This window comes from Hyaena hyaena, unplaced genomic scaffold (genome assembly GCF_003009895.1).
Source record: "Hyaena hyaena isolate Hyena2069 unplaced genomic scaffold, ASM300989v1 scaffold_54, whole genome shotgun sequence".
NCBI classification, from domain to species: domain Eukaryota; kingdom Metazoa; phylum Chordata; class Mammalia; order Carnivora; family Hyaenidae; genus Hyaena; species Hyaena hyaena.
The window spans coordinates 679,733-702,226 of record NW_024080685.1 but is presented as its reverse complement, the minus strand read 5'-3'; the positions used below and the strand labels follow the sequence as shown (position 1 = coordinate 702,226).

Genomic DNA, 22,494 nt, shown 5'->3' with positions numbered 1-22,494 from the left:
AGGGTTTTCTTCTTTCTTCCTTAAGGGACTCTGTAAAATTTAGCCTAATACCATTTTTAGTCTTGTGTTTATAACCTTGTCACATAAGCTACTTCCTGTTTCTGGCTCTAAAAGCAAAAAAGTGATGGACAGAAAGTCATAATCTAAAATTATTAATATCATTTTTCCTGTGAGTAAAGTTTTAGCTTATATTTTAAGATAAAGCACTTCATCAATATTTATTTGTTATTTCTCAGTTAGTATTTTAGGATATTTACTAAAACTAAGTGCAAGCTAAGGCTCTGACCTTGGACAATCCTTTTCTCTGCTTCATTTGTAAAATGAAGGTGAAAATACTAGCACTTGGTGTCAAAGAGTTGTTTTGTGCATTAAATGGCATAATGGATAAAAGATGCCAATAAGTACTCATATAAATGATAAATATTATTTAGCTATCAGGAAATGCAAATTAAGACTCCAGTGGGTTACCACCACATACCCAACTAGAATGGCTAAAATTGTAAGACTGTCAATACCAAAAAAAAAAAAAATTTTTTTTTCCTGAGAGAGACAGCATGAGCAGGGGAAGGTTAGAGAGAGAGAGGGAGACACAGAACCTGAAGCAGGCTCCAGGCTCTGAGCTAACTGTCAGCACAGAGCCCGACACGGGCCTCGAACCCACGAAATGGGAGATCATGACCTGAGCTAAAGTCAGGCGCTTAACTGACTGAACCACCCCGATGCCCCTGCCAATACCAGTTTTGCCAAGGATGTGGAGCAACCAGGACTCACTTACTATTGGTGGGAGTATAAATGGTACAACCACTGTAGGAAAACGTCTGGCAATATCTTATTAAAACTGAACCTACACCCAGAAATTCTACTGCTAGATGGAACCCATGAGCAATGAAAATGTATTTCTGCAAGAATGTTCATAACAACTTAATTCAGATATGCCAAAAACTAGAGACAGCAAAGCTGTTCATCAGTAGGAGAACAGATAAAGTATAGTATATTTATATCACGGGTGAATACTTGCATGCAATACACACATATGACTCTCAAACATGGATTTCATCTATATGAAGATTTAAGATAAAACTAGTCTATAGGTGAGATTGACTGGGAAAGGGGCATAAATAAATAACAAGGATTTAAATTACTTTAGTTTTGGGGTGCCTAGGTGGCTTAGTCAGTTAAGTGTCCATCTCTTGATTTTGCCTCAGGTCATGATCTCATGGTTGTGAGATTGAGACCCATGTGGAATCTGCTTAAGATTCTCTCTCCCTCTCTCTGCCCCTCCTCTACTCATGCCCTTTCTCTCTCTCTCAAAAAAAAAAAAAAAAAAAAAAAATTATTAGGGGTGCATAGGTGGCTCAGTCTGTTGAGCATCTGGCTTTGTCTCAGGTCATAAGCTAAGGGTTTGTGAGTTCAAGCCCCGTATTGGACTTGCTGCTGTCTGTGCAGTCTACTTAGGATCCTCTGTCCCCCCCACTTTCTGTCCCACCCCAGCTCACACCTTCTCTCTCAAAAATAAACATTTAAAAAAATACTAGAATTTAAAAAATAAATTACATAATTTAATGCATTTGTCGGTACTCAGTGATTATACACTTGTTCTGTGCTTATGTTGTAAGTTACAAATTTAATCCCCTCCCTCCAAATTTAAAACAAGTAATATTCTAGATAATGATACACTAGCTGATGTACTTACGGGAAATTATAAGTGTCTACAGTCTACTTTGAAATGAAATGCATCAAAAAATGGACAGATGAAGGATGTAATAAAGTAAGTGTAGTAGACTCTAGGTAGCAAGTATAAGTAAGTTTCTTAAACTTTTCCATATGTTTAAAATTTTTCATAATAAAATATTGGGACAAAATAAATGTTAGTTTTGCTCCAAGTTTTTAAGCATTTAGTTATTGATTATAAGTTTAAAAGAATATTTTAAAGACTTTATAATTTAAAAAATCATACCCTGTTTTGCCAGTATGTGATGAAATAACACAGAAATGCTAATTTCTAAAATAGCATTGCACAACAGCACACCGAGATCCAGCAGGTCTGAGATCCAGGGCTTTCATGAACATACTGTGCCATTTTAACAATTCCAAAAGGGATTTTAATTGAAAAGCTGGCTTTCTGTTGGCTTGTAAGAGCTCTTGCTATCATTTGAAGCTGATTTTCTGCAAAGGATTAAATAAAAGGAGTTTCCTCTTTTTTCTTATATAATATACTAGAAAAATAAAGAAATCAGAAATACACACTTGCAAACTGTTTTACTGTAAGAAGAAAACACAACTTTTCTTCTTTTCTTTTCAGGTGGTGGAGCTGTTGTTAGCTCGAGGGGCAAATAAAGAGCACAGGAATGTTTCTGATTACACACCTCTAAGCCTGGCTGCTTCTGGTGGCTATGTGAACATTATCAAAATATTACTAAATGCAGGAGCTGAGATTAATTCTAGGCAAGTTTTATTCTCTCCCTATAAGCCCTTTAAGAGTGTTATGACAAAGCTATTTGTAGGACACTTATATTTTTAATGCCATTTTTAGAAAATGTCTTTATTACAAATTTAGAATCCAAATTGTTAGAGATTTTTAAGATTAATTTTATTTAAGTATTTAAAACTATTGGTTTAGAATTTGAAAAACTATCACCCTATTGCTTAATGGTACTAAAAGTAAACACAGTTTTTATGCTTTAGGATGGAAAGTCCATCTTAATAAGAACTTAATAATTTAATAGTCACTTTTCAGCCCAAGTCATCATGTTGGATGAGCTACAGAAAATAGGTCTAGGTGATAAAAGATTTCTAATAGAGTCTTAGTAGTATCTATTAGACTTACTAGGGCTGAGAAAAATTATTATTTTAAATAATCCTGCAAAATAAAGAATCAAATCCTGAAATAGAATACTATAAAATTCATCCAGTTTTTCTGGGACATTTAAATTTTATATCTTTTCCTTTTGTTCTCCCCATACCTCACCCCCAGAACTGGTAGCAAATTGGGCATTTCTCCTCTGATGTTAGCAGCTATGAATGGGCACACAGCTGCTGTCAAGCTCCTATTAGACATGGGCTCTGACATAAATGCTCAAATAGAAACCAATCGGAACACTGCCCTTACCTTAGCCTGCTTCCAAGGAAGAACTGAAGTGGTTAGTCTTCTGCTTGATAGAAAAGCAAATGTGGAACACAGAGCTAAGGTAAGGAAAAATCTGAGATTTATACTTGGATTTATTTACTGCTTCGATATTTAAGGTGTACAGTAACATACGTAAATTATAATTTTAATATTTTCTAGTAACATATCCTGCATATATATTTAGTCAGAAATCATTCTGTGTACTCAAACATTATCTCTTGAAAATGCTTCAACAACAAATTTTTATAGGAAATAATGACATATTAGGGTTATCAGCTAGAAAATATGTACTTTATGAAAGAGAAAAAAGGAAACATTTATTAGTGCTAGTTATATGCCAAGTGCTTGCGTCTTAACACAAAGGTTTTACACAATAAATTGACATTAAGTAGAATCATCTTTCAGTAGATCACACTGTAACTCAGGCTTATAGTGTCAGTGCTGAAATTTAGTTGTGAATCTTATAACAACTATATCATTTTGCTCCCTAGGTGGTTCTTTAAACATTTTAGCTCTTTTCAGTCTCATGTGTTGTTGTTTATTTTTCACTAAACCTAGACTGGCCTCACACCACTAATGGAAGCTGCCTCTGGTGGATATGCAGAGGTGGGCCGAGTTCTTTTGGATAAAGGTGCTGATGTTAATGCCCCTCCAGTGCCCTCTTCGAGAGATACAGCTTTAACCATAGCAGCAGATAAAGGGCATTATAAATTCTGTGAGCTTCTCATTGGCAGGTATGATATCATGCCCTTCATACATGACTATGGTGTTACTAAGTGATTAATATTCTCTCTGGGCAAATTGTACTATTAAAATATCAAATGTGGTTACTTCTATAAAGTACAATTGCATGTTTTATTTTTTTACACCTACTTTTGTCATTTCTAACCTATCTAGAGCTATGCTACATTGTCTGATTTATTTCAGTGCAACCTAGAAATACTTCTCCTCTTTCTTGAGCGTGTATACACTTTTAAAGTACTATAATAAGCTATTTGACATCCAGCTGTTGTCATGTATATTCACATCTTCCACACAGTTTGAGTTTTCCAAAGAGTTATCTTTTTTTTTTTTTTTTTTTTTTGGCTTCAGAGTTAGCTTGTCATTTTATTTTTTTTTTTATTTTTAATTTTTTACAAATAGTTTATTGTCAAATTAGTTTCTACATAACACTCAGTGCTCATCCCCAAAGTGCCCTCCTCCATGCCTCCAAAGAGTTATCTTAAAAGTCTAGCAGCAATCTAAGATTTGTTGACTTTCTTGTGTTTTTTTAAAAATTTGTTCATATTGTTTTATTTTTGTTTTAATAGCAATTAGGCCTTTTAAGTGACAGTTACGGAATTGTTTAAGGCATCAGACAGGATCCAGGGGAATTCCTGCTTTCAGTCACTTAGAAGGTGTCTACCAGTCTTCCAAAGATGCTTGTCTGTCTAATTGGATTTCTTGCTCTGACAGTCTTAAATATAGTTGCACGGTGTCCTAAGCAGTAGTATTTAGTAGTGGCTGCTATCACCTGTTATTCACCAAGAGTCTTACCCTGATGCCCACCAAATGCTAAATCTGCATTTATTTTTAGATTCATTCTTTTCTGAAGCCATATAATAAAAAATACATGGATACAAGTAATCTGAAATAGCTACAAGTGCCTTGTAGGAAGGATATTGTTTATGTTTCTTGCATATTGTTTATTTAATGTATTGATTATGCTATTAACAGGATATACTTTTATTTTTCACTAAATAAAATTTCACATTTCCTCAGGGTTGAAACCCAGAATTATGCAGTCATTAAAATAAGAAAAGCAATTATTAGCATATGATTATTTTTTAATTTGAAGGCTTTTAAATTTGATGGTTAGAAATTCTTTGTAATTCTGAGAGGCAAATGAATTTAAGTCCTTGAATATTATATATAATATTTCACTTTTACAGAATATTTGTCGTAAGTTGATAGTTGATTTTTGTTGTTATCTGTCATTCTTTTAGGGGAGCTCACATTGATGTACGTAATAAGAAGGGGAACACTCCATTGTGGCTAGCAGCAAATGGTGGACACCTTGATGTAGTTCAGTTACTAGTACAAGCAGGTGCAGATGTGGATGCGGCAGACAACCGCAAGATAACTCCTCTGATGGCAGCGTTTAGGAAGGTAGAAGTCTTTCATCCTCATTCACTTGGATGTTTTTCACCTTTTCTCAATGTGTATAGTTTAGTGATTACTAAAGACTCATTTTAAGATTTAATGGTAGTGATGAAAGCAGTAAAACAATAAACAAATATTCACTCTGATGGCAGCACTGGAAGGTAGACACAGGTATCCCAGAAAAACCATTAATATTACCCATATAGATAAGCTAAGTAAACCTTTAAAAAGTTGTTCTAAGTAGTATTTCCAGAATCTAGTTGCAATCTTAATCTTTCATACAAAATGTAAGTGCAATTAAAAGTAACTAATTACCTATGGATGAATGTTTTTTTGTATTAGCACAGCAGGGAAAAAAAATTAAATTGATTTTATTTTTAATCATTTTCTTTAGTTACTAGGAATAAGAGAATTATATAATGAAAACCCAGCTACTAATATTTTGAAATGACTGAAAATCAAATGAACTACATTCAGAAGTAGAAATAACTTTTGTGAAAGAGAAGCTTTGTTTCTCTTCCTATAATGCATAGCACAGAGATGTCTATAAGTAATTTGATTTAATTTGGTCTCTTAAATGCAGCTTTAATTTGTTACTGGGAAAACGATTACTATTCAGTGTTTAAAATTTGAGTTTGTCATTTTGAGACAGGTAGGTAAAGTCCCTTGGTAGATTGCAAATTATTTTGCTGTATTGAAAGTTTTATGGGGCGCCTGGGTGGCTCAGTCAGTTGAGCGTCCGACTTCGGCTCAGGTCATGATCTCAGCGTTCATGGGTTCGAGCCTGGCGTCGGGCTGTGTGCTGACAACTGGCTCAGAGCCTGGAGCCTGTTTCAGATTCTGTGTCTCCCTCTCACTGACCATCCCCTGTTCCTGCTGTCTCTCTCTCACTCTCTCAGAAATAAATAAAAACATTTAAAAAAAAAAAAAAAAAGAAAGTTTTAATACATAAATTGCAAGAAATCATCTTTCTCCTTTTTTGTCTTATTCTCTCTGACTGTGCTTTATACCACCTCTTCCCTAGGTATTCTAAACTACCTAGACACTGACTCTGTATGTTATTTCCTCACCAAACGTACTCTTTCTCACTACCTCTCCTCCAAGCAAGCTAACATATCATTCATCTTCCTAACCACTCCACTATGTTAGTATCCTCTTCTAGAACCTTTTCCTCCCCTCAGCCTCTGTCATCCTTCGAAATCCAATCTTAGTTTGTCAGTCAAAGCCAACATAATCTGGTGCCCTTACTGCTCATCCCCCATTTTGAGTTTCTGATGTGGAGAGGCTTTTCTTTGCTTGATCGTTTCTTCATTACTATCTTTCACATCACCTTTGTCCTCATCTCAGGAATACCTATATCCTTCCTTATTTTTCCAGTTATTCATTCTTTGGGTATCATTTAAATCTTCCCTTCTACAAAAACTCTTCCAGTCTATTTGAGCTCACAGGATATTTAATCTCCTAAACATTGTAGAAGTTATACAATCTGTTATTTTTATCATTCATTTTGAAAAAGTATCTTGTTACCACTCTAACATGCATATGTCTTACCTTTCCAAATAGACTTAATTCCTTAAGAACAGTGTTTATGTTTTTTATTCTTTTGTATTCATTCCATTATATATTTATTTTTTTAGTATCTACCATGTGCAACTGTAATGGTTGAGCTATTACATTGTACAGAGTACAGCAGTTGCACTTTTTTGTTTTTTAAAGAAATACATAATTTGATCAGAGGTAAGAACCACACACAGTCAGGTAACTATGTAAGGCGTCCCATATAATTTAAGGCGAGTTATCAAGAAATGATGTAAATGACATTGAACTATTCATTAAAAGATAGGAATAGTTTAAAAAGATGTAGATGAAAAGGTAGAGATAGGGAAATTTACCAAATATAAACAGTCTATTTGTCAAAACTAGCTAATTTATAGGTGTTGTGTTCAGAGAGCAATAGTGTTAGATTGGAGACACTTAAGAGTCTCTTGAGTTGTGGTCTAAAGATTTTGAACTTAGTGAGCTGTGTTAACAGTGAATATTATCATAGCTCACGCTTTAGGAAAGTGTATCTTAATTTTTTTTGTACTACTAGTACAGTATTGTGCATTTAGTTTTTATCTGAAAGAACAGAATTGCTATTTCTACTCTTTCAGTGCTTAGAATTGAAATAGGATGCTCACTTATGAGTTAGCTAGAAACGATTTTTTTTTTCTTTCAGACATGTCCCCATTTCTTCATACTGATTTTTGGCTTGTTGGTTTTTTATTCAGTGTTGTTTAGACTTAGATTAGGTTATTCTTTACTGTTTTGGAGGGTGGGATGAGAATGAACAGTGTAGATTTACCTATGGGAGAACCAAAGTTTGTCTCTTTTTCATTTACAGTGCAAATGATATCTAAGTAAGACTTTATTCTGTGGCACTGATGTCAAAGTAATCTTAGTTAAGACAAGACTAGATTTTCTGAATCCTGTTAAGAGTCTGTTTTCAATCTGATATTGGTATCTGTTTTTTAGGGTCATGTGAAGGTGGTGCGCTACTTAGTCAAAGAAGTCAATCAGTTTCCATCAGATTCTGAATGTATGAGATACATAGCAACTATCACTGATAAGGTAATAATACTGACTAAATTCATCCCACCATATGAGCTAGGGATCTCATTTGTTTGTGTATGTGTTTATCATGCTAAGAAAAAGTCTTAGTCTAAGCAGCATGTGTGGTTTATAACAGTTTTTTATCTATTATTTGAGACTGCAGTATTCTATTTAAAAGGTGCTTCAGATTATTTACTTAACTAATGAAACAATAAAACATTCTCTAAGACCTAAACAAAACTGAGAATAGTACTTGTTATAGTCACGGGCAAGGAAACTTTAATGTTTTCAATATAATGTGAAAGTTAGTGTAATTATCAGCTCAAGAATGAATTGGCTAGGCTTTTACAGGAAAAGTATAGAAGGTAAAATAAATCCTACTAGAGATCTAATTGAGATATTCCCCTGGTGATGATTTGATTTGGGGTTTATACTAACATTTGACTAAAATCCTAAGACATGCATCTGAAAATGCAAAGAAGTCAATAAATCTAAAAATGTTTTTCTCAGAAATCATTACATAAAAGCAAGCACTTTTTTTTCATGAGTTTTATTTAATGTAGCTAATTCATGGTCTTGCCTGCCAGTACATTCCTTTATGATAATTAACATTCCTGGATACCACTGTTAGTTTTTGTTTTTGTTTTTTTGGAAGGGTGGAGAGATTAAAAGTAAGGCTTTCATCCTGATGGGGAAATAGTTCTTTCCCATTAATTAGTGTGTCCCGAGAATGAAATCACTGAGAAAAGTATGTATGTCTATGATTTCTTTAAGTGTGATTCTTGCACAGGAAGTTGTAGCAACAGAGCTTAAATATTTGAAATAATTCCTGTCAGTTAAGTTCTTTAATTTTTTAAACACATTTTTTCTTTTTTAACATTGACGTTTCCCTTTAGCCCATTAACCATCTGGCGTAAATTATTGAAGCTCTGTTTGCTATACGATTTCTTACATTGAAGTTTTAGGGAGTACATGATTTTAGTTTCTGAAATTCCAGTCAAATGGTTTTAGTTTGAAGGACAGTAGAGGCTCTTTGCTCTTGTGTATCTTAAAAAACATAAACCATTTAGATTATTATTTTATTTGTACACTTTTTTGCCCCACCACTGATGTTTATTGCTTATGTTCATTCAAGTACCTAAATTAATTATCTTTGTGTTTTCAGGAGTCTCTCTAAATGTGAATTGTTTTTTGAGGCTGCAGACATCTTAATTTTTTATTTTAGGAGATGCTGAAGAAGTGTCATCTTTGTATGGAATCAATAGTACAAGCCAAAGATAGACAGGCTGCTGAAGCAAACAAAAATGCCAGCATTTTGTTAGAAGAGTTAGACTTGGAAAAGGTAATCATAACCTTTATATGTGAAAAATAACCACCTTTACCCCTTTTCTTTTTCCCTAATTTGTAATCTGTTGTCTTAGGGTTTTGTTTCATTTTGTCTTTTGTTTTTGCTTTAAATCATGTACGTTTCTCCCCCAAGTTTTGTTCAGATAGAATTATGACTGTTTTAAATATCATTAAAAGAATTTTCTTTGCTATCAGATTAACAAAATTTTATTATAGGAATTGCATTCATCTGGAAGTCAGAAAACCTAGCCTCTAATAATCAAGTTGAGTCTTATTTCAATGAATGATCTCTTAATCCCCTTCCAAATTGATCTTTCACTGATCCTAGACCTTGTAATTTGTTGCCAGCAGATTTATCAGCAGTACCAAATGCATTACCAGCACATAACCAACCAGTGAGTTACAGCCTCTTGGTGGAATGTTTAATGAGTACATTTTTTTAAATGGATGATTTCTCTTGTACTTTTCTCTTTCAGGCAGAACATCATTCACACCTTTTCTCATGGGGAGTAAAATACTCCAAACAACATTTGGTTTTAACAGTCGCATAGTTCCTACTTTCTCACCCTTCCTATCAATTAACTCTGTTTTCTGGAATTAATACAAATAGTAAGCACAATAGGAAAAGAGATGGTTGGCATTGAATCTTAATGGAATCCATATTCTGCCACATTTCATCTTTTATAAAAAGGTTAAAAATGCTTTAGATATAATATTAACTATTTAAATTTATAAAGGATATACAGTGGTAATTTTAATCTTTTGATTTGAGTCAACTCCATTCTATTTTATTATACTTACTGACTTTGTTAAACTATGTATTTCAACTTACATAAACAGAGCTGGACTCAGGGCTCAATCTCGCAAACCATGAGACCATGACCTGAGCTGAAACCAAGAGCCAGATGCTTAACTGACTAAGCCCCCATTTTATTCTAATTTAAATGTGAAAATATTATTTTTCAGAATATATATTTAATACTGGACATTCTTCATTTTTTAATATCTGTTTTAATTTCTGTTCAAACAAATTAACTTTTTTGGTCATTTTGAAATTTTAATTTTTTTAATGTTTGTTTATTTTTGAGAGAGAGAGAGGGGGAGGGAGAGACAGAATCTCAGCCCAGAGCCCACGTGGGCCTTAAACTCACAGATTGTGAGATCATAACCTGAACCAGAGTCGGATGCTTAACCGACTGAGCCACCCAGGCACCCCATCCATTTTGAGATTTTAAAAGAACATGAGCACGTTGAGAGGTAGATAGTTATTATAATATTTGACCTGTTTCCATATTCAGTTTTATCTAATATTTATTGCCTACTAAGTACTAAGCAATGTAATAGGGCCAATTTGAATGATAAAATGTATTATTTTGGTCTTCTCACTAAAAAATATTACTCTCTTCCTCTTACAGATGGAAAAACTCAATCTGTGGGATGTTAAGTAACTTGATTAAGCTAGGGTAGTATTCAAACCCAGTTTTTTTATTCCAAATTCTCAGGGTCCCACTCTTTCCTTAGCATAACATACCTCTTAGTTCTTTTTAGTTCTTTCTTCCCAAAGTATTATAATATCCTGTTTTTGCATTACTTTATTTTTACATTAGAAATCTGTTTCTAAATAAGTTATTTTATTTTTTTTTCATTTTTATCAAATTCTAAAAAGCATTCTTTCTACAGCTGAGACATAGAAATTTGTTTTTAAGTAAAATCTTTAATTTTTTCATGCCTTTGATATTTACATATTACGTTAAATACATCTAGGGATTTAATGCATGCTTGTAGATTATAGAGACAGGAGGCAGTTTATAGGAGATATCTTTTTAAAGACAACTTCAACTTTTTTCTGTATTATAATGTGTTCAATTTAAACTGAAATATGCATGAAGAAAAACATGTTATTATTGCAATATAACTAAAGTTAACAACCAGGCATGGTAACTAAAGTCTGCACCTCTGCGATTACTTACAAAGCCTTTAAGACTGTATGTGATATGCCCACCCATAATACTTCTTACACCTCTCTGATCTTACTTTTTCATTACTTTCTTTTGGTCATTTTGCTCCATCCACACTGACCATATTGTTTCTGCTCTTGCTGTGCCTTCTGGAGTGAATGTCCCTTCAGTTGCCTCTTACTTTAGTCTCCCTTCCACAGAAACTCTTGCTAATTTTCTTCTCTTCTTTATTTTTACTCTGTAACATTTGAAATACTGTATTTTATTTAGTTAATCTTGTTTTACTGTCTCTACTGCTACAGTGTATGTATCACAAAATGGTGCCCAGCATGTCATAGGCACTCAATGTTTCTTTCAGCAAATGAATATTTACATATATGGAGATGGTGTACTTTTTATTAAAAAGGGTCATGTGAACACGTTGCTCTAATACTTGTCGTTTCCTCTCTCAGTAATTGATGAATATTATTTTCAGTTGCTAGTGATTTAAATAAGTGTAGACTATACTCCATAATAAGTTTGCTTCCAGGTTTTTGTCACTACAGATACTGTTACAATAAAAATTCTTATACCTATTTCCTTATATTTTGGTGCTTTTATTTTTATAGAGGAAGTATCTTCACTTGAGTCAAAATATTTTAAATGTGATACTTCCAAATTATTTTCCTACTATTGCCAGCAATACAAGTGTCATTTTTTTGAATTGTTTCCAATATTTCTTAACCTTGATGTTCCAAGAGCCTCAAATTTAAAGTAAGTCAAAAGGAGCTGCTTTCAAATGTCATTGCATATTTTTCCATAATATTAAAACTCAGAATGATAAATAATTCTAATCATAAGTTAATTAGATGTAAATTGATTCTGTTGCATACACTAATACTTTAGGAACAATTTTGAATGGAGGCAATGTAGAGATAAATCTCTAGATTGTAGAGAAGGCACTTCTCTACTAAACTCTACCCCAGTATTTCTGTTTGAAAAAGTATCAGATGGCGATCTGATAGGGTTTGGTTCACTTTTTTTACTTATTTTTTGTATCTGGAAAATAGTTTTTTTTCTTTATTTCTTTTGCCTTTTGAGACACAGTGTATTCTGGCTCTATCATTTCTGATTTAAGAACATCATTGGAGTTGGTCTTGTCTAAGTTGAATGTTCAGTATAGGTAATTGATTGCTTGTATAAAAGTACTTATCTGATCAGCCTTTCTAATTTGAAAGTTTTGGTTAATAGGTTTGTAAAAACTGCTGCTGAAAATACTGCCCATTATATTTAGCAGATTCCCTTATCCTTGTTCAGTGAACATTTATTTACTGAACATTTGTGATGTGGAAGAGTCCTTGCTTTGGAGCAGTTTATCTGGTCAAACTGTGGACTTCTCTTACAGTTAATTGCTTGTTCTCTTAGGACATTAACAACTAGGTTATACTCATGGCTGTTGGTATTCTTAGTGGATACTGTTGGTCTTCATTTTTGATAGATTTCTTTTAACCCTGCACTTGATTACTTACTGTTTCTCCCCTTATCTTTTTCCTTGTAAACTTGCATTACCTATGTAGGGTGTATACTTATAATATTCCTATTAGATGTTTTCCATTGGGCTTTTTTTTGCCGTCACCCAAAGCTTTTAAGATGCCCATCCCATAATCTTAATTTTATACATTTCATTCTCTGATTATCTTTTCAGCTTTATTCCCTCTAGAATTCTACCTCCAACAATCCTGACAACACTGCCTACCAAAAAATTGTAGGATCCACCTAATTCTACCATCCTTCACTGTTCCTTACTCTTTCTTTCACTTTACTCCCACCCATAGCCTAGTAACTAAACATGTAAGAAAAAACATTCACTTGATGGTGAATTTTACTTTAAATGGGTGACAGTGAATCCTTTAATACTACCTAGTAGTTATACTGTGTTTCCCTAATTTCATTCTCCCATTCATCAAGACCACTATTACTTTTTCTCCTTTATCCTCTCACTTCATATGTTCCTTTACCCTCAACTAATGACCTTGGATTTTAGAGTGAGAAAACGGAAGCACCAGAAGTAAACTGTCAGACTTTCCCCCACCCATCTCCCCAATTCTATCCATGTTCTTCTTCTCAGTTACTAAATAAACTTTTCTGTAACCAGTCCATCTGTTGAACCAGATCTGTCACCTTTACTCAAAAACATTGTGGCAAATCTTCTCTTTGTCTTATATCATTTTTCCCTTCCTGTGGGTCTTTCTCATCTTTATACAAGCTTATTTCTCCAATCTTAAAAAAAAAAAACCTTTTGATTCCTTCACTTCCTTTCTCTAATTTTCAGCTACAAGCTCATCTCTTTGCTTTCCTTTGCAGGCAAACAGTAACAGCAAACTCATCTATCTTGGCTGTTCTAATTCTTCCTTCTTTTAGAATGTACTCCTGTCAGGCTCTCACAACTCTACCAAAACTATGTTTTTATGGTCTCCAGTGACTTTCATGTAGCTAAACCCAGGGCTAAGTGCTCTATCCTTATTAATGGAGCCTAATAATACCTGACCTATTCTTCTCTCGACCTCTCATGCACTACACACTCACGGTTTTTCTCTTACCTCCCTGGATGTTACTTCTGTGTCTCCTTTGCTACTTTCTCCTCTTCTCCCCCCTTAGTTGGCAAGCCCCTGGACTCATTACATGATCATCTTCTTTTTCCACAGGGTATCTCATCCTACTTCTTAAATTTAAATACATACCAGCTGATCCCAAAAATATATCGTTAGCACAGCTATCTTCCCTAAACTCATCTCCTATCCTGCTAGTTGTTCATCATGTCCATTTGGATACCAATTGGTACTAGTACTTGTTTCCAGATGTCAATTCCTGATCTTTGCCCCACCCCAAAGCCACAACTCTATCTTGTAATTGCTTATGGTAAAAGTCTTGAGGTCATTATTGATTCCTCTCTATCCTCCACTATGTTGCATAATCTTGTTACCTTTGCCTTACAACTATATCTAGAATCCTAGTCATTTTTCATCACTTCTCACCCTGGTTCAAGTCTTTAATATCATCTCTTACCTCTATTGCCTAGTAGTTATTTAACTGACCTCCTTGATTCTGTCATCGTGCTCAGCATTCTGTTTTCCATCCTCTTAAGTCCTTTAAATTAAATCTGTCACTCTTTTGTTCAAAACCCTACAGCACTATTTCAGACTAAAAGATAAAGTCTTTAAGACACCAGGGTGATCAGACAGACCTTCTGATACTCTGTTGCAATGTCATTTTCTACTATTTTCAGCCACAATGGCCTACTTGAACATACAGTGTATGTATTGGCTGTTCTGTTTGCCTGAAATATTTCAAATCTTTTAGATGTTCTAAATTTACCTTTGTGAAACTTACATTGGTCACCCTATTTAAAATCAAAACCCCCTACCATTCCCCATATACATACTTCTCTTCCCTTTCTCCAGTTTTTTACATTGTATTTAACACCTTTTTGAAAACTAACATATTGTCATCTGTGTGCCTCCCCTAAATTAAATGTTAAGTTTTTTTATAAGCTTCATGAGGGTAGGGATATTTTGTTTAGTTTACTGACTAGTCCTAAAAGATTAGAATCATGCTTAATATATAGCAAATTATCAGTAGATCTTCCTTGGATCCTTCCTTTCTCTTCCTCTGATACTCCTTGATCTATTTTTCTGTTATTGTTACTCATGAGTCAGTAATGAAATCTTGATAATCACTTTCAGCTGCTCACTTACCCTTGTTTCCCATTCCCTACATCCATCAAATGAATTCTTGTAGTAAATTAACTTAATCCAGCACCTGGCATTTAAACCGTCTGTATATCATCATCACCTTTAACTCCGCTTTGGCAGCCTCTGTTCCATTCTTTCCTCTCAGTTATCACTCCTCACCTGAAGTGTAACAGGATGCTTAACAGTCTCCCTATATAAACAAATAGCTTTGACTCCATCACCTTTTGCCTTCGTTTTAGTCTTTCTCCATTCCAATGTAACTTTTCCACAATGCCCATAGTTTTCTAATACACAGGTGGAATTGCGTTACACCCTCCTCAAAAACTTTCAGTCTCTCTTTGTTGTCTGCATGGGAAGATCCAAACATTCAGGTCCTCCTAGCTTACTCCTCCAGGTTCATCACCCACTCTGGTTTTCTACTGCTCCTGTATCTTATTAACTTTCATATATCCAAATTTGCAGATGGTATTTCTTTAGTCTGGGCTGCTGCTTCTCAAATACTTAAATTTTTATCTTAAAAATCTTCACTCTCAAATGTCACTTTGTTTCCTAAACCTCCATTAGAAATCACCAGTTAGATATAGTGTTTTGTTTTCCCAATATTTTTAGAGAATAATCTATGTCTTGTTGATGCTACTTTTTAAATTTTTAATCCTGAGAACCATTCACCTACTCCCTCACTACTGCAGTGAACTAACTATAGCAGGGTTACCAGTGACATCTTAACTGCCAAATCCTATTTTTTTTTTCAGTTCTTACTGATAACTTGTGATACTTATCATTGTTGATTACCTTCCTTCATAAAACTCTTCTCACTGAAGCCATTTTCTCTTGATTGTCTTCCTCTGCCTGATTATGCCTTTCTAAAGTCTCACTTGCTCTTCCTTTTAAACATTGGATATCCCCCTCATGTATATATACACACACACATAAATTCATATAGTTAATAACATTTTCCCTTTGGTGATCCATTAGTTTCATAACCACCTGCAAACTTATGATACTCCTTAATAAATATGTATCTACCTTATCTAATACTGCTTAATTTTTTAGAGCTTCATGCCTTTGTTGGTTCTTTCACAGTCATAGTTTGAGATCTCTCCTTCAGAAAGAAATAGTTTCCCTGGGACCTCTGAGTTGGTGCCCTACTTCTAGTGCATTGAAAGGGTTAGTAAGATCTATGAGATTATGAAAATACTAGATAATTCTTAGAATTTACAAGATTTAGAAATGAGCAAATACCGTGCTTTTAGGGCTGAACTCTACTGTGAGTCTGATAATCTAGACTTACTGTTGTCAAAGGGTCAGTCTCCACTGATGGAATTCTGTAAGGCAGGGCACGTTATAGCCAAGACCCAGCTGCACCTATAAACTGGTTTTATATATAATATATATATATAATCTACCTCAGCCCATCATCACTTCTCCCCACATCTAGGCCACATGGGTTTAGATAACGGGTTTAGATTGAAGTCTTTTTATTCTTAAGGTAATTCTTTACCTCTTGATACCAGTCACAGTGACCTCCTGCCACCAGACAAATTAAAAAATCCAACAAAATAAAAAATCCATCCTTGGCTTAACCAATTAAACTTCACATGTAATATTTTGATCACTCATGACCTTTCTCAAGGCTTTTCTGTACATACAGACATGATACAGACAGATAAAGTATGTTTTATTCCTAATTCTGAATTGGAAGGCTTAATTTATTTTTAAAATATTTTTTAATATTTATTTTTGAGAATGAGAGAGCAGAGAAGAGGCCTAATATATATTTATGGGAATGGTTGCTTTGAAATGTTTTTCTGGCACACCCTTCACTCCACTTCCTATTCCTCCTTTTTTTCACTTAAGCTCTTCCGTCAAAGTCAGAGCTAGACAGGACAACCTCACTCTAGAGTTCAGGGGGAGAAAGCATGTTTTCCTAAGGGCAGGCAGCTAGTTCCATTAAAGCAAGGATTCAGTGAGCAGAGTCACACATGCTTGCTTCCTTTCAAACTCTCCAGTCAGATATTATTCCTCCTTCCATGTAAAGAACTAGGGAGTGAAGGTCAGCAGTGTTTTCTTTCCAGTCCTTCTGCAAGGTCAAAATCTCCTCTCTTACTTGTCTTCACACTGGAGTTTGTGTACTTCTGAAGAACTAGCAAAACTTTCTAGGGCTATCATGCAGATAATTTTTGTATCTTTAACTTTTCTCCTTTTCAGGAAAGGAGAAAACAATACTTTCCTTCTACCTGAGAAAGTATTGTTCTACAAATTCTCCTTAATTATTTCCCTTTTCAGGAACAAAAGATTTCTCTTCACCAGACAGAATGTAATTATGGTGCACTGCCCGAGAGTGTAAAAACTTTCAAGGTGGGCAGAACCTTTCAGGTACCTAACAGGGATAATTTGAAAAGACAGGAATGTCCCACAAAAGCAAGAAACTTAACAAAAATGAAATGATTTGCCTTTTGTGCTTATATTTGAGCTTGGTTTCATTAGTTAGCATATGGTGACATTTTCCATAAACTAAGTGTCATTGTTTTGACACATTTAAAGTATACACATAAAACCAGAACACTAGATTATGGACAGGGAGTACCTAGTTTGAAAACATTGTTTAGAAGACATGGAAACAAAACAGTTTGAAGATGATTTTCTCACATTATGAATCAAAAAGGAAAATTTAATAGTTAAAGTCACTTATTAAGAGATGTTTTTAGGGGCACCTGGGGGGCTCAGTCAGTTAAGCGTCTGACTTCGGCTCAGGTACATGATTTCACAGTCTGTGGGTTCAAGCCCCGTGTTGGGATCTGCTGACAGCTCAGAGCCTGGAGCCTGCTTCAGATTCTGTGTCTCCCTCTTTCTCTCTGCCTCTCTCTCACTCATTCTCTGTCTCTCAAAATAAAATAAAGACATAAAAAATTTTTTTAAAGAGATGTTTTTATACTTTTATTCTTAATTTTTTTGACTATGAAAGTAACACAGAAGTACCCACTTTAACAAATATAAACAGGATATAGTTATATAAAATAAAATTGAAAGCCACCAACGTTCTGCTACCCCTCTTCCAGGCCCGCTCTAGAGGTAGTCAGTAGCTTTGATTTGTATCCTCTTCGCCTTTTTTCTCTATTTCTACAAATAGAACAGTTTCTTTCCCAATAAGTGGATCATTGGTCTTCAGTGTGTATTCTTTTCTTCTAACCAGTGTAATTTGGGAGCATTTTACCAAGTACAGAAAACTTACAAAATGTTTAAAAAATGTTTATTTATTTTGAAAGAGTGTGCAAGCAGGGGAGGGGCTGAGAGAGCGGGAGAAGGAGATTCCTAAGCAGGCTCCATGCTGATAATAGCATAGAGCCCTATGCGGGGCTTGAACTCATGAACCATGAGATCGTGACCTGAGGCAAAATCAAGACTATAACACTTAACTGACTGAGCCATCCCGCTGCCCCATTAATGGTGGCCTAGTATTTTGTGAATGTATTATTCCCTCCATCCTTGGCATTGATAGATTTACCATTATTTCCATTTATTGCCATTATAATCAGTTTTTTAGTGGAAATTATTTTTTCACTATGGTCATTTTATAGAATAAATTTTTTGGATAAGCAGTTTATAATTTTAATAGGACTCTTTTGAATTACCTCCTAAAATATAAATATTTGTACCCACATCAGTATAGGAAGGAACTCATTTTCCGAAACTTATACTAATCCATGGTATCTTTTTTAAGTTTTCAAAATTAATGAATAAAATATGGTAACTTATTATTTTAACTTACATTTTTTTAGGAATTATGAAAGCTATGTATCTGTCATTCATCCATTTTAAAATTATATTGTCCTATATCGTTAATTTAATCTTGACATTTAAAAATATTTTCTCTTTACAGTGATTTGACTATGATCTTGATCAAACAATAAATTGAACTACATGACTTTGAATTTTATGGTATTCTAGTTCCCTTACAATAAAATTACATTATGTGACAACTTTTTTTTTTACAAGGTAAATCTTTTTTATTGATCCTTTAACAGTTAAGAGAAGAAAGCCGGAGGCTGGCTTTGGCTGCCAAAAGAGAAAAGAGAAAGGAGAAGAGACGAAAGAAAAAGGAAGAACAAAGAAGAAAACTAGAAGAAATTGAAGCCAAAAATAAAGAGAACTTTGAACTCCAAGCTGCTCAAGAAAAAGAAAAGCATAAAGTTGAAGGTATTTTCTCTAAATTACCATCTACTATGATTTATGTAATACATTGTATTCAAAATGATATTTCCTTAAATATCAGCAACTTAAGGTAAAAGTAGATTTCTGTCATTAAACCTTTAAGTATTATGTGCTATTTTCATTTATTGACTTCTCCCTAGCTTTTTATTTGAAGAATTTCAAAGCTACAAATTGAAAGAATGATAAAATGAACACCTGAGTACCTTCCACCTAGATTTTAAAAATAAACATTTTACCATATTTGCTTAATTTTTTTCTCTCTACTCCTGTGTGCATTTTTTTTCGAAGCTATCTGGAAGTAAGTTGCAGACATCTTGGCATTGTACCTATAAAACTCTAACATTTATCCTAGGGATGACATTTGCTTACATAATCACAGTGCCACTTATTATACCTACAAAATTAAGAGTAAGTCTATAATACCATTTATAATCCTAAACATATTTAGATTTTTCTCAAAATGAGGGAATTATTTTACCTAGGTTCTAACTAAAAGATTATTTGATATTGAAGATATTGTGAGGAGAAACCATTGTCATTAAACCACCAAATATATATGCAGTGTGTGTGTATGTGTGTAATTTGTCTCTCCTCCAGTCTTTTATTTTGAAACGTTTCAAACTGCAGAAAGGTGTATGGATTAGTATGATGAACACCTAGATTCTTATGATATTTTGGCACATTAGTTTATTTTTCTTCCTTTCTTTTTGAACAGATTACATGTAAGCTGGACACCCCACGCAGAATCACCACTAAATACTTGAATATGTTATTTCCCAGCAAAAGAACACTATTTTGTGTAACCACAATAACGTTATTATACCCAATAAATTTCATAATTGTATAATGATATGTAATATTTAGCACTTATTAATATTTACCAAATTGTCCCCCAAATATTTTTTATAACTACCTACTATGCATTGTTTAGGACTTAACACAGAAAGATCAGTCATATCTATTCATTACTAATGAGTGCTGGAATGATTGATGACTTGACATCTAATTGTCATCTAATAGTCGCAGAGTAACTCCTGACTTTATTGTTCTTCAGGTGTTTAAAGCTGAATGTATTCTATGGGGCGTCTAGGTGGCTCAGTTGGTTAAACATCCAACTTTGGCTCAGGTCATGATCTTGCGGTTTCTGGGTTCAAGCCCTGCATCGGACTCTGTGCTGACAGCTCAGAGCCTGGATCTGGATCCTACTTTGGATTCTGTGTCTCCCTCTCTGCCCCTCCCTGGCTTGTGCTCTGTCTCTCTCTCAAAAACAAATAAACATTTAAAAAAACAAAGCTAAATATATTCCAAAAACACTTAGAACTGTCTAATTTGGTATCATTACTTTTACAGATGAGCCTGAAGTCTTGACAGAGCCTCCAAGTGCCACAACCACTACTACCATTGGTATATCTGCAACCTGGACAACTTTGGCAGGTTCCCATGGTAAAAGAAATAATACCATAACTACAACCAGTTCAAAGAGGAAAAACAGGAAAAATAAAATTACTCCAGAAAATGTTCAGATTATATTTGATGATCCACTACCAATCTCATATAGTCAGCCAGAGAAGGTAAATGGAGAGTCCAAGAGCAGCAGTACCAGCGAGAGTGGGGACAGTGATAACATGAGGATTTCCAGCTGCAGTGATGAAAGTAGTAACAGCAACAGTAGCCGAAAGAGTGACAATCATTCACCTGCTGTGGTGACTACCACAATGACCAGCAAGAAGCAGCCATCAGTTCTGGTTACATTTCCAAAGGAGGAGAGAAAATCTGTTTCTGGCAAGACTTCAATAAAGTAAGTTCCAGTATCCATTTTTATTATTTACAGTATTATCATGAAATGCTGTGTTGCTGAATTTTTTTAGTAAAACAAGCAAATTAACAATTGGCAAAATAAGGGTTTGTCTTTGTGCTAAAGAAGTCAGTAGTTTCATTTTATTGAAAAATAAGCTATTTTTTAAGTTTCGTATTAATGAAAGGTAAAAATTTTTTTTACTGTGTAACTTCTTTATTTTAGTTGTTAAATTTAGCCCATGAAAGGTATTGATTATAGTTTCTCAGGGTTTATTCTTGTAATTTGTCTCTGCTAATTTTGAGCTCTTGATAGTATCTTCTTAAAAATTGGCTGTTCATATTACTGTGCTACATACTGAAAAGTGAAAAATAAGTTCTTCATTTGTTCACCATATTTATTCCAAAATAAATAAAAGAATAAAATTATGTGGTAGGTTGCCTCTATCATTTAAAATTCTATATTTGTTCTGTATTTAATGTATTTTTCTCCCTCTGCTAAAGATTGTCAGAGACTATCAATGAAGTGACCAGTAATTCTCTGTCTACTTGCACAAAATCTGGTCCGTCTCCCCTTTCCTCTCCAAATGGGAAGTTAACAGTAGCAAGTCCTAAGCGTGGACAAAAGAGGGAAGAAGGATGGAAGGAAGTTGTAAGAAGGTGAGTGACTGTTCCTTGTTTTTCTCATTCTTTTTAGGTGAGATGTTGTTTACCTTACAGTTAGATTCCTCCAACTATTCCAAAGGTTGCAAACAAACTGGTGGTGGCCCTAGGCTGAATCTGATTGTAGCTGACAGAGATAGCCTACACTGTATATTAGATGAGAAAAAAAAATAGATATAAGTACTTTTAAAATTAGGAGATTTTACATAAAAAGTTACATAAATGTGGTATCTGCTCACCCCAGATATTTGCTGTTTGGTAGAAAACTAATTTAAGTACTATAAGGTGATCGATTGTGTCTTACTCAACTTTATAATCTCAGAGCCCAGTATGTGGTATCTTTTACATACTTGTAAGTATTTAAAGAATGAATAACTACTGGTTTTAAACTATTCTTGTCTATAAACCATAGGATACCTTTATTTTAAGGATTTTAAGACGAAAATATTTTATTATATTTTACTTGAGATTTTTAATATTATGTATATCAAACAAGTAAAACAGTATCCCAGAAACTAAAAGATGGTAAGATACCACAGAGGATCTATTGTAAATCTGATAACCTATTTTAAAGAACTTCCCACTTAAAGTTTTGATTATTTGAAATAAGAGCTGTAATGAACCAAACTTATTCCTATTAATACCAAAATGCACTGTATGGTTTTTTTTTTTTCTTCATATTTTTGACCAAAGCCTCCCCGTGCCACCATCTCTCTATCTTCATCTCTGTCTCTCTCTCACATTCATTCACATATAACACATATTCATTCACATATACACACTCTTTTGTACTAACTGAAGTCCATCACATTAGAGTACTGTCTATACAAAAATACAGACGGTAACTCAGTTTTTCTCTGTGTATTTTATATTGTGGTATACTAAGAAATTCTTTTTTTTTTTTTTTTTTTTTTTTTTTTTTTTTTTG

The 22,494-nt window shown here is 34.0% G+C and overlaps 1 protein-coding gene across 5 annotated transcripts in view; it reads left to right on the top strand.

Annotated features, from left to right (window-relative positions):
• The window catches only part of ANKRD17 (ankyrin repeat domain 17), a 162,152-nt gene that overhangs the window by 117,583 nt on the left and 22,075 nt on the right, over positions 1-22,494 (top strand). For all 5 annotated transcript variants that reach the window (XM_039231014.1, XM_039231013.1, XM_039231011.1 and 2 more), the window contains 9 exons: positions 2,303-2,445; positions 2,975-3,188; positions 3,686-3,861; positions 5,113-5,275; positions 7,784-7,879; positions 9,087-9,203; positions 18,923-19,094; positions 20,460-20,907; positions 21,408-21,563. In XM_039231014.1, coding sequence (XP_039086945.1) covers positions 2,303-2,445; positions 2,975-3,188; positions 3,686-3,861; positions 5,113-5,275; positions 7,784-7,879; positions 9,087-9,203; positions 18,923-19,094; positions 20,460-20,907; positions 21,408-21,563 — 1,685 coding nt within the window. The remainder of the gene's footprint in view (positions 1-2,302; positions 2,446-2,974; positions 3,189-3,685; positions 3,862-5,112; positions 5,276-7,783; positions 7,880-9,086; positions 9,204-18,922; positions 19,095-20,459; positions 20,908-21,407; positions 21,564-22,494) is intronic.